We start from the raw sequence: 12,927 nt of genomic DNA on the forward strand, positions 1-12,927 counted from the left end.
GAGACTCTGGCCCAGCAGAGTGAAAGGGACTTCCTCAAAGCAGTTTCAGACAACAGCCAGTTTCTCTTGACCACCTTTACCCAGAGACACCGCAGGTTTGACGGTGAGAGGCTGACACCTTCGTAGTTCTTGTGTTTGTAATGGGAACATTATTTGATTTGAAGCTGATTAAAAGCTAGTTATTACTTTTGATACCATAGTTTGTGAAAAAATGACCCTCCCCAAAATTAAACCAGTGAGTTTTAATTATAAAATGACCTTCCTAATTTAATTCAGATGATACTTCTGCGCTATTAAAATTACAGCTAAATGCTTGAAGCACAGCAAAGCAAATATATTAAAATGCTTGTTACTTATGTAATTTCAGCAACTGTGAGGCATTTTCATACAAGTGGCGACTCACAAGAGACTGATTATAAAACTAGTTACAAATCAAGCAACCAGGGCCAAGCTATCCTGCATTTTAGTCTGTAACATTTTTTTTTTGCTCTAAATAACATTTTCCATAATGCAGCTAAACACCATATTTAACTGGAGAAAATCCCAGTTGAGGCCTCCCATTAAAAATATATAACCTGCTTGTCTAAGCTGAATTAACTATGATTATGCTGCTATGATTTTGCCAGGGTTATACAGACATAGAAGTCTTTATGAAAAAAGGTTTCACTGGAATTGTAAGACTAGTTTATAATGACTTATAAACTATAAACTTGTATAAAGGTTTTGGAAAACCCAAATATTTTTATAGTGCTCTGTATCTGGGAGATTTTATCACTCATTGTTTCAAATAATGCGTCTACAGCTGCAGGTTTGTAGCAGCCACAGTACAGAGCTGAATTTACACTTTCTCCTCCTACCTGCAATAGACTGCTATCACCCTTCCTCACACTTTTATATAATATATAATGATGAGTCATGTAAAGACGCTTAAGGAGTGGGAGACTGCATATGAGTCTTAAAGATGGATTTTAAATAGAGTACATTTTGTTAAACCCATTTACCAGTGTGCAGGATCTGAGCTGTTAATCTTTCAGGGAGGGGAGGAGGGTGAGGGAGCGCCTACATAGAAACCTGGCCGAGATATTAGAGAAAAAGAGGGTGGGTGACCAGTTTGTAGCTAATCGCTGCTTTTTCTGTCTCTGCACAGAGTTCTTCAAAGAGCTTATAGACCTTTCAGAGAAGTCTATGAACCAGATGTTTACCAAGACCTATGGCCTGCTCTTCACCCAGAACGCACACGTCTTCCAAGAGCTTTTCCTGGAGCTTCGCAGATATTATTCTGGTTGGTTTTAACACTCCTTTGTCCACCTTGACAGTCATAGAGATAATTAATGATTTTGGCAAAGATATGTCAGCTAGGTTGGATCAGAGACATTGTAAAAGAATTCAATTCAGTTCAGTTCAATTCAGTTTTATTTATATAGCATTAAATCACAACAACAGTAGCTTTAAATTACTTTATACTGTAAGGCAAAGATCCTACAATAAAGAAAAAAGAAAAAAGAGAAAGCCCCAGCAGTCATATGACCCCCTATGAGAAAATGCTTTGGTGACAGTGGGAAGGAAAAACTCCCTTTTAACAGGAAGATACCTCCAGCAGAACCAGGCTCAGGGAGGGCGGGGCCATCTGCTGCGACCAGTTGGGGTAAGGGGAGGAAGACAGGACAGAGACATGCTGTGGAAGAGACCGAAACATTATGAATCACTAAAAATTAAACGCAGAGAGGTGTATAAACACATGCTATCAAAAAAAAAAGCGAGTGAAAAAGGCAACTGAAGAAGAAACACTTAATGCATCGTGTAAATCCCCCAGGAGCATATACTTATTGGAACATAACTAAAGGAGAATTCAGGGTCACCTGATCCAACCCTAACTATATGCTCTATCAAAAATGAAGGTTTTAAGCCTAATCTTAAAAGTTTACTCTCATGACTCCAAACTGAAAGCTGGTTCCAAGGAAGAGAGGCATGAACATGCCCATTGAAGGGCATATCCTGGTCAAGAACTACTCAAAGATCCCTCACAGCCTTACTAGAGGTCAAGTTAATGCCATCCAGATTATCTGGTTAGATACCGTATTTGTAATGCTTTTAGGGCTGAGCACAATGGCCTCAGTTTTTATTGAATTTAAAAGTAGAAAATTAGAGGTAATCCAGGTCTTTATTTCTTTAAGACATTCCTACAGTTTAACTAATTAGTGTGTATTATCTGGTTTCATGAATAGATAAAGTTGGGTGTCATCTGCATAGCAGTGTAAATGTATGCTATGCCTTCTGATGATACTTCCTAAGGGAAGCATGTATAATGTAAACAGAATTAGTCCTGGCATAGAACTCTGTGGAACTTCATAATTAACCTCAGTGAATGAAGAGGACTCTCCATTTACATGAATAAATTTAAATGGTCAAATGGTCAAATCATGGCTTTTTAAGTAACAGTGTAAGAACTGCCAGATTAAAGGCCTGTGGTAAATACCCGATTAATAGAAATAGGTTGATCACATTTAAGATTAATGGTAGGAAAGAAAGAAAAAGAGTCTAAATAAATATCAATGGTACTGAAAGTAGCTGCACATAATGCTACTTCTGTGTGATGGTTATGACAAATTTTTTCTTTAATGGTTAAAATTTTATTTGTGATGCTTGCAACAACAGAGCTCTGTAGTACTCTTTCAGTGCTGAAAGAGAAACCTAGAGTTGTTCTTATTTTCTCTAATCACTAATTAATCACTAATAAATCAGTGATAAAATGTTCTAGCTTGAAAGAGGGTTTTTCATAAAGCAGCAAACTAAGTTTCCAGGATAAATGATTATCTAAATTAGTGAGACATCATTTCCTCTTCAGCTTATGAGTTGTCTGCTTTAAGGTGCACATTTGAGAGTTATAGCAGGTGTCTGTCTTTTTCACAGGAGCTACATTATCCAGAGTCGTATGCAGTGAAGAAGTAAAATAATTAACAAGATAATCGACCTCTGTGGGAGTAGTGTTCTGGTAGCTGCTCTGCTCTGTGTTGGCACAAGGCATAGGAGAAGATGACAGTGGATGAATTATATCCTTTAACCTAGTTACAGTACTTTCATAAATACATTTATTGTGATAAAATCTATATACTACTGCTGTGTAATCCATTGTAAATTTAAATGCTATTAGGAAATAATCAGACAAAAGAGGGTTTGAAGGAAATGCTGATAAATGTTCAGTATAACGCTATATATCAGAAAAAGCTCTAGAGTGGGATTAAGGTGGTGGGTGGGATCTTTTACATTGTGAAAGAAGCCAACTGAGTCTAATAATACATTTAATATGGATGTTAAAATCACCCACAATATTTATTTTATCTGAGCTGAGCACTAAATCAGATAAAAAGTCTGAGAATTCAGACAGAAATTATAAATGATAACAAATATGACTGGTTTATGAGTTTTCCAGCACGGGTGGGCAAGGTGAAGCATCAGGCTTTGAAATGAATTAAAACTCTGTCTGAGTCTTTGGTTGATTAACAAGCTGGAGTGGAAGATTGCTGCCATTCATTACAAGTATCGTTATTACTAAAGGAGTCTGTGGAGTAACTAAACATCTGGGAGCAGGAAAGTGCAGGAGGGACAGGTGAAAATGCCATGCTACTAGCTAGCTGGCTACAAGTTGAGCTAGCAAATCCCTAAAGAGACAGTGAATACTGTGACTATAATTAGTGAGTGAATCAACAGAGAGTGTGCTTTGGATAAAGCATGTGAAGATTACTCTATGAAAAAAGTTGTTACGTATACGTTTTTAATTAAATTGACAGAAAAACAACAGGAACAGGAAGTGATACATAATCAAAGAGAGAGCCAACTGAGAGAAGGAGAATACCACAAATCAACTTTGTACATGGTTTTTAGCAAGTTCTACACATGCAGTTTAAAATTAAATTCAGATAATCCTTGAAAATAACTTCCCTAATAAGTGCACAGTAAGTGACCAAGTGCACAGGGTTGTCAGGCTTGCTGCTGAGTGTACTTTGGTTGGCTCTGCCATATAAAAGAAGGAGATTAGGGATGTAATGATGGTTTACTGATCCAAAACACAAATGGCAATCACTAGCTTCCAATCCAAACAACATAGAGGGAAAAATCCACGTTCTATTCCACAGTGTTAAAACAGTAATTTAAGTAACCCGCCTGGCTTATGTAGTCTACAGTGGGCTCCAGTACCACCACGAGGAAAGAATGACTGCAGGGAAATGTTTAAAAAGACTGATCTCTGTTTAAAGAGGTACAATAATTCCTTCCGACACTGACATTTATGTATAGTTCAGACAGTCCACGTCCATGTTGTGGTAAATCAGCAGTTATAGACAGCAATAAAAAAAGCATCATTGTCTTTTGAGAGGAACCGACGTGCCAGGAAAAACTGGAGGAAAAAAGGAGAGCGAGAATTGGATTCCCACAGATGCCAGACCATTTCTATTTTTGTTCCGGATCGTTCTGTTTTTGGCTTCACAGCCGCTCACTGACTCCTCCATCTGCAGGCTGCTAAGTCAGCCTGTCCTTCTCTGCCAAACAGCATGTATGGCTAATTTAAGGCAGTATAGTAGACTACAGATTGGAGATTCACATGCTCATTCTGTAGAAACACTCAAGCAGACAAAACATTATGGATACTATCATGTTCTAAAGCAGAAAACATTTAGTGTTCAGATTTATGTTATCATTAAAAAAATGTGTTCATTTATCAACTGGATTAAGTTTTATTAAATTTTATGTAGTTTTATAATTTTTTTTGATTACAATATTTTTAACCAAAGTGAGACATACGACTTCGCTAGAGTGTTATTTAAAGAAGCAAGGACAGAGTTTGCTCTAAAATCTCCATCTTTCCCCCAAAACTGTTGTTTCTCAAATGCATCAAAAATTATTAAGTGAGATATTTAAAGCAATGTCAATCAGACTTCTCCATAGCTTGTACTGTGTGTTTAGCCAAGGAGAAAAACACTTTAGTAAAACAATCAGGTATTTATAAAAGTATTTTTCTGTACTTTCCTTCAAAAACCTTGGAATTTTAATGCACACACTTCAGCAGTTAGTCATTTGGATGCTGAATGCAAAATAAACAGCGCATATAAATATTGAGAATGGTTTCTTTGTCCTTCTAGCTGTTCAAATATGGCCGCACTTACCAAACTAATTTATCTGATGGTTTTTATAGCTTAACATAGCTTTTATTGGAAGAAAATGAGAGAAATCTGTCTTTAAATACTCTCCAACAGCATTGTCGTGGTGAGATCCATTCTAACTGCAGTGACTCTTTTTCGAAGCATTTATCAGATAAGAAAAAAAAAACATATTCTTATATAGTATAACTGTTACTCTATTGTTCACAGGGGGAAGTGTGAGTCTGGCAGAGGTTCTGTCAGATTTCTGGTCCAGACTTGTGGAGCGGGTCTTCTCTCTGGTAAACCCCCAGTATCAGTTCAGTGAGGACTACCTAGAGTGTGTCAGCAAGCACGCCGAACAGCTGCAACCATTTGGGGACGTCCCTCGCAAACTTCGTGTACAAGTGTGTATATAGTAAAATCTACAGAGCTCATATATACTGTACTTATATAGCAGGATGGCAAAGGGGGACCCTAATCTGTTATCTTTGGTTTGACATTCAGGTGTCGAGGGCTTTCATAGCAGCCAGAGCGTTATCTCAAGGGCTTGCTACTGGTCGGGACATTGTCAACAAAGCAACAAAGGTGAGTGGCTCTTATTCAGCATCTCTTCATGCTTATCTTGAGTGGAATATTTAATACCAAGATGGCATTGATGATATTCTGCTGTCTAAAGCATACTGGCAAGCAATTATATCCTTTCATTATGTTCTTGTTTAAACGGCTAGTCACTCAAAAACACAATAGTTAGTCTAGACTTTATAGAGTAATCCTGTTTATTAGATTATCAGACATTTAATCTAAACTTTGAAGCAAAAACAAAATCATCTTGTTACCAGCAGGAAGTGAATCATTATCCAGACAAGTCCACACTAAACTGCTGGCCCTGTAGTGTGAACTGGTAACTGAGTAAATTAGTTTTTCTAAACATAACTTTGAAGTTCTTCAGCTGTGGTTGACTTTTGGAGCTGCAAATATGTAAAACCGCTTTGTTAAGTAATGGTCATTGTGTGTTTATGTATTTAATCCGTTTTATTCTGTCCTTTGCTTTCAGTTAACTGCAGATTCAGAGTGTGTGCGTGGCCTGATGCGTCAGTGGTACTGCCCACTGTGTCGAGGTATGCCCTCCGTGCGCCCCTGCCGCTCATTGTGCCTTAACGTGATGAAGGGCTGCTTAGCCAATCAGGCTGACTTGGACACCGAATGGAACAATTTCATTGGTGGGTGATGGAATATCTTTATATGTGATTTCATAGGTAGTGGATGGCACATTTTAAAAAGCTAAAGCTTTTGAAGAACCTGAGTTTCAGCATCATTTTTAGATCTTTAAGCATAGGAGAGTCAGCGTCTAAGCACTTTGAATTATTCTCATCATAATTAAACCAGACATCCCAAAAAGTAGCATTCTTTCTTGTGCCCCTGTCACTCATTTACTTTCACGTCCTTTTCCCTAATGAGTTCCTCCTCCATTAATCATTCATGCCTCTCTGCTCCTTCACAATTGATCTGTCTTCCTGTGTTTCCTTTCTCCTTTCATCAAACCCATACATTCCCTCTCTTTTTTCTTTTCATCTGGAGTGCTTCCTCTTACCTTTCATCGCTTCATCCATGCCTGCTGAACTCAAAACCATTTTACCCTCATGCAGCCTTTTGTCTGACCACCATTCTCCTCTCTTTTTCACGCTTCTCTTTATATTGTGACAGCTTGCTTCTTTATCTTACTGAACACCCCTTAAAGAGATGTAAATCACACTCTGTTAGCTGGTTGGCCAGGGGGGAGATTCCAGACACAGGGAACCACTGTCTTGACATTCATCAGGCTCTACAGAAGCCCACCTACACACAGTTTTTTTTCTTCTTCTGTATATTACCTGAAAGTGAGAACTAAAGTCAAAGCAAACTTTATCACCCTACCATCTCTATGTTTTTCAGATGCTCTGTACCAGGTTTCAGAGAAGCTGGAGGGGCCTTTCAACATGGAGCTTGCAGCCGACTCTATCTCTGTAAAAGTGTCAGAGGCCATTATGCACATGCAGGAAAACAGTGTCAGCATCTCCAGCAAAGTAAGAAAGCACAGCAGACGATCAGTACATAAAAATGAAAACCAAATGAGCATTGTTATATTTTTTTATTGCTTTCCGAGAGTTTGGCAATTGTGAATCAATCGAGTGAAATGTTAACTGAACCTTTGAGAGGACATGCAAATGATCTTCTTCGATATTCAAGCAAAAGCTGTAATCTTAATTATTGTTTAATTTCATTTTTAATCTTTCTAATGAGACAGCATGCAGTAAAGATGAGAACATGATAGCCTCGGAGTATGATTAAAACATGGCAGACATCCCAGGAGTGAATCCTCCAGAGAGACACCCACGTCTTGTTAGAAACAGAAAAGCTCCTGGTTTGTGTTGGTAGTGCTTTAAGGAACAGACAGCTCTCTGCTTTACAATCCAGCTTTGTGCGACTGCACTCTAACAGAGCGTGACTGTTGAGGTTAGGGGGAGCTTTTTCAACATTGTTCAGTTGCAACATTTTTGTCTGTAGACGTCATTGACTCTTTTCCCCAGAAATCAAAGGTCCCTGGTGTTTTTTTAAGCTTTAATTCAAAACTTAAATCAAAGCTATCTTTTTTCTCTTAGAAGAAAGCACTGAGCCTTTTGCACTTATTCTTTAGGTGTTGTTAGAAGAAATTCTACGAAATCACATATTAGTTCGAAAATATACAGTTTTCTTGACACAGCATAGAAGAATCTTCTTAATCTTAATCTTAAAACTGCTGGTGCTGTGTACCTCAGGTGTTCCAAGGCTGTGGAAACCCCAGGCCAGCTCCAGCAAGGTCCAAACGCTCGCCCAAAGAGTCCGGGGGCAACAGGAGGCCTTTCCGCACCTACACTCCTGAAGAGAAACCCACCACTGCTGCAGGCACCAACCTGGATCGATTGGTAAGGAGCAAACAGCACGGTGACGCGGTACCAGTAGGAATTCTTAATCTTGGGTTGCACTTACCTGTCAATAAAGGTAAATAAAAAGAAAAGAAATCAGCTAAGGCCTAAAATTATTGTATTTCTGCTGTATTTGCCATTTGGTGCTTGCTAAGTACCATCCATTGGCCATTTAGTGCTTTTTCACTAAGAGAGACAAAGTGCTTACATTGAAACCAGATAAAACCCTTTGAAGTGGTTCGAGATGCTGATGAACGACTGTTTTTGGTGGGTTCATGATAAGTGCCACTTTTCACATGTTACAGTGAGCAATTTGGCACATTGTTGATACAGAAATAGATACTACTTGTTTTAATGGTGCACAATTTACCCTTTTGTGTTGAGCATTCTTTAAATATATCAGGAAAAAACTGTAAGAATGTCGCACATGTTTGCTCTGCACATGAATCTGATTCAGATCAAGAGGGGGAAAAAAAGGGAAAAACCCCCCAAAACACTAAAATAAGTCAGAGCGACTAATAACAGAGAGTCCTGTGGTTAGAGCCCAGACAGAATTTCTGTGAATAGTGTGGTCTTGCAAGATAGAAATGCCTAAATAAAAAGAGCTTCAGATCAGAGCACAGACGAAGGGGGTATTAGATATTTATATCTGTTTATAAGACTGAAAAGAAATGTCGTTTAAGAGCTGACCCAGAAGCAAAGCTGTATTAGGTTTTTACCTTTACCCAGCATCAGCCCTGCAGCTTTCATACAAAGATACTTTAAAACCATGTCTGAGTCATAGCCAGTTTCCTTCCACCTCCACACAGGTTACCGAGCTGAAAGAGCGACTGCGGCCCATGCGGGGCTTCTGGGTGTCCCTCCCACACACCATCTGCAACGATGAGAAGATGGCTGCCGACGTCACTAATGAGGACCGCTGCTGGAACGGGCAGACCCGGGGGAGGTGAGCGAGATCAGAGCAAAAGGCTGCTGAGGGGAGGGTCTGTACAGGCGGAGGAGGAGGAGTGAGTGAGTGATGGTGCAGAGGTGGAAGGATGCAACAGATGGAACTGAGTTTATTTAATTATGCCACCGCCACTCACCCACATGTTCTCTACCTGGGTCTGCTTGTTCTGTGTACATACCAATGAATCAAGCTCATTTGAGAAGAAACACTAGTGAGTGTGTTACACAGAAAGAGGGGAACTGATTGTCCACCGTCATCAGTCAGCATTTTATATAAAAGCACATCCATCTTCAGTCACAAACCAGATGTGCTGGCTGTGCTATAATTATCTTGTATTATCACATATACAATAAGTGATAATAACTGTGAAATGTCCTTTGGGCATTCCAGATTGTAACTTTAAAAATATATATGGTGCAGCTAACTGTCTTGTAAGCAAAAAGTAATACATGCATTATTAAAAATTCAATAAAGCTTGACATAAAACAAACCAATAGCTGCTGAAACATTGTGCTCTGTACCGAAAATGTCAGCCCAGTGGTCCAGGCAGCCACATGAAACCAGAGTCAGTGGGATTAATCCTCTGGGGACTGTTAGTGTCTGTACAAAATGTCACAGCAATCCATCAGATGATGACTGCTGAGATGTTTCTGTCTGGACTAAAGCAAAGGGACTGATTGGCCATAACCATCTCTAGAGCCTAGCCATTAAAGATTTGATTACAACGGGTATCACTGCACATAAACCTTTAGTGTTCTTAAGAAAATTAAATAGCAGAGAATAAGCTACTATGTATGTGAATGCCTCTTTGTGCGTATGCTCAGGTACCTGCCAGATGTGACAGGTGACGGTTTGGTGAGCCAGATCAATAACCCTGAGGTGGAAGTGGATATTGCACGTCCAGATGTGAGGACCAGGCAGCTGATCATGGAGCTGAGGGTGGTGACCAATAAACTGAGGCATGCTATGAGTGGACAGGACATGGACTTCATGGACAGTGAGCGTTCCTAAAATTTTGACTTGATATTCTTATATCTGCTCCATATTTCAGATGAAAATGTGCCTTTCCTGTTTCAGGTGAGGAAGGCAGTGGCTCAGGAGGTGGAGATCATGGCGAAAGGTACAATCATGACTGGCCAGGTTATGGGCCTTACTCTCCACCCTACACCAAACCCTCAAATAACCCCGCCTCCAACCCTGCAAAGCCGCCTCGAGGCCGAGACAGAAACGGGTCCAAGTGGAACAGAAACAACGGGCAGGGACGGGTTCGATCTGCAGCTGGTCTGCTCTCTTTCTCCCCGTTTTCTTTGTTGCCTCTGCCTTTTGTGGTCACTGCTGCCACCATGTGGAGATAGCTGGTTATTAAAGTATGGAAGTGAGGGGAAAATTTCTGTCATGCTGGAGTCTAAAGCACATTATTAAGAAAATAATTGCCACTCCATTCGGTTACACCAGCATTAAAACAACAGTAAAAACAGGCTAATTCAGCAATAATCAAAGACCTGTTTACAGCACTAAATAAACACTGAATATTTTTCCTACTCCCCAAGCAACTAATGAGAAATAAAACACACTGATAATTAAAAACACAACTTAAAAATATCATCTTTTATTTTTTTAGTGTCATGTTTGACTGATTGGCGTTAGATGCTGAACGGTGTGCAGTGCTGGGAGTCTTAAGGGGAACAAAGGAATAAACTTTTCAACATCAAATGAATTGGCAGGATGTGTGGGTGATGGCAGTGACCACTTGGTGGTCTGTGAGGTAGAGATTAGCTGTGCCCATAATTACTATGTAGTTTCAGTGAGCAGCTGATTTAACGTACATTTGTTTGCTGCTTCTCTCTTTAAATTAAGTTTCAGTACATTGGAGTTCAGTTTAGCTGTGGTTTGTTTAATTAATTTTTCTATCTTTTTAAAGCAGTAAGATAAAGTTTTTTAAATTAAAGCGCCATACTTTGGCTTGGAAACATTTGAAAAAGGCAAAAGTGTGACTCTTGAAACCAAACAATGGGCTGATTTTGAATGTAAAAGCTCAAACCAAGTTGGGTTGCTTATATCAGTGTAATATATTGCTGTTTTTAATTTATTTGTAATATCATATTTTGTTTTATTATTATTTCAAGACAATGGCTGTGTGTTTTCTTCTAATGTAAGTTTGTCTTTCAAGTTCTCTGGTGGTGGAAAAAGGGAAAAATCCAGTTGTATTAATACTTTTTTGTAAACCAGTCATTTTAAAATATTATCCTATACATCAGAACACTTATTATCAGCTGTAGTTTTCTGGCTTCTTTACTTCTAAACAGAGAGGGGTAAAGAGCATCATGTGTGAGTGTGTGCATATGTGTGCGTTTGTGTGATCGTTTTATAATGTTTGTTATATGTGCCGGTCTTGTTGAGAGGATGCTGGGACCTTTTTTAATAGTATGCTTTTGTACTTATTTTTCCTAAAAGCAACAAAAGTTGTTGAAAACAGTCGGTGAGCACACTACGTATTGTAACGTTGGACTGAATGGTTTCAGAGAGAAAAATGATGTCAGAACTTAGATGATGGTTCTTAATTTTCATGTGCTGTTTTAATGAAGATAAAATCAAAGAGTTTTCAAGACAAAGCTTGTGAGGAGTTGTCATCAGGAAAGAGGAGAAGAAAAGATTAGTTTAACATTCTGGGAAGTGTGCTTAGCTTGCAAAGTGTAAAATTATAAGTTTAAGATTTAGAAAACAACAAAAAGACGGATTCAGCAGCTGATTAGTTTAAAACAAAGTAACTAGCTTGGATGAGAAAATCTATATACAAGGAATGGTTGAATTTGCAAATTAACATATTTTAACTTTTTTAATTTGTGCAAAAATAATTGATCATTTTACATGGGTTACATACTGATTGTTTATTGGCATGAAGAAATTGACAGATCTGCTAATAAAAATGCAATCTTTGCCAAGAAATAGACCAACACACACTTACCAGCCACTTCATAAAGTATATCAGTTCAGTTGTTGATGTAAATATCTGCCTAGCTAGTCACGGCAGGCATGTAGACATGTTAAAGATGACCTGGTTAATTTCCACCAGCAGCAGACTGGGTAAGAATTAGTGTTTTAAGTGACTTTGAACATGGCATGGTTATTTATGTCAGATGGGCTGGTTTGAGTATTTCAGAAACTGCTGATTCACTGGGATTTTCCCCACACAACCATCTCTAGGGTTTACAGAGAATGGTTTGGCAAAGAGAAAATATGCAGTGAGTGGCAGTTCCCTGGGACAAAATACGTTTTTGATGGCCTGAGGTCAGAGGAGAATGACCAGATGCATTCAATCTTGAATCAGATGGTCTATAGTAGCAGAAGACCACACTGAGTGCCACTCCTCTCAGCTAAAAATGGGGAACTGAAACTATGATTCATGTGGACTGACCAAAATTGGATAATAGAAAGATTGCCTGGTCTGATGATCAGATGAAGATGGTTTGGTCAGAATTTGGTGAAAACAAGAACACCTTTGGGATGTGGTGGAACAGGAGATTAGCATCATGTGTGTGCAGCTGACTAATCTGCAGCAACGGTGTGATGCTGTATTAAGAATTTATCCAAAACCTTCCTTAAACTATGCTGCAAAGAATTAAGGTAGTTCTCAAGGTCCCCTGAAGTTGTAACCTATGAAGTGGCCAGTGAGTGTATAACCTCGGTATCAATTTGTACACTTTACTTTTCAGCATCTTTAAAGTAACATTTTCTTAAACATTATTCAGTGTTGCATTTTAATTTGTGTTTTGTAAAGTGAACGTTGACAGTGTTTCTCACTTTCTAGCTTTTATGCTAAGCTGCTTGCTTTAGGTCCACCTTAAAAAAAGCAAATAAGCACAGTTTCCAAAATGCTCAACTATTTCCAGGAGATGATGAA

The 12,927-nt window shown here is 38.8% G+C and overlaps 1 protein-coding gene across 1 annotated transcript in view; it reads left to right on the forward strand.

The window, feature by feature from the left end:
* gpc2 (glypican 2) overlaps nt 1-11,209 on the forward strand; it is a 13,223-nt gene extending 2,014 nt beyond the window's left edge. The window contains exons 2-11 of the mRNA XM_040015947.1: nt 1-103; nt 1,148-1,282; nt 5,364-5,539; nt 5,640-5,720; nt 6,190-6,355; nt 7,068-7,198; nt 7,931-8,077; nt 8,887-9,023; nt 9,851-10,023; nt 10,104-11,209. The exon at nt 1-103 is cut by the window's left edge and continues 56 nt beyond it. Of these exons, the coding sequence (XP_039871881.1) occupies nt 1-103; nt 1,148-1,282; nt 5,364-5,539; nt 5,640-5,720; nt 6,190-6,355; nt 7,068-7,198; nt 7,931-8,077; nt 8,887-9,023; nt 9,851-10,023; nt 10,104-10,381 (1,527 nt within the window). The 3' untranslated portion in view covers nt 10,382-11,209. The remainder of the gene's footprint in view (nt 104-1,147; nt 1,283-5,363; nt 5,540-5,639; nt 5,721-6,189; nt 6,356-7,067; nt 7,199-7,930; nt 8,078-8,886; nt 9,024-9,850; nt 10,024-10,103) is intronic.
* The last annotated feature ends 1,718 nt before the right edge of the window (nt 11,210-12,927 follow it).

Source organism: Simochromis diagramma, unplaced genomic scaffold (assembly GCF_900408965.1).
Source record: "Simochromis diagramma unplaced genomic scaffold, fSimDia1.1 OVJJ01000685.1, whole genome shotgun sequence".
NCBI classification, from domain to species: Eukaryota; Metazoa; Chordata; class Actinopteri; order Cichliformes; family Cichlidae; genus Simochromis; species Simochromis diagramma.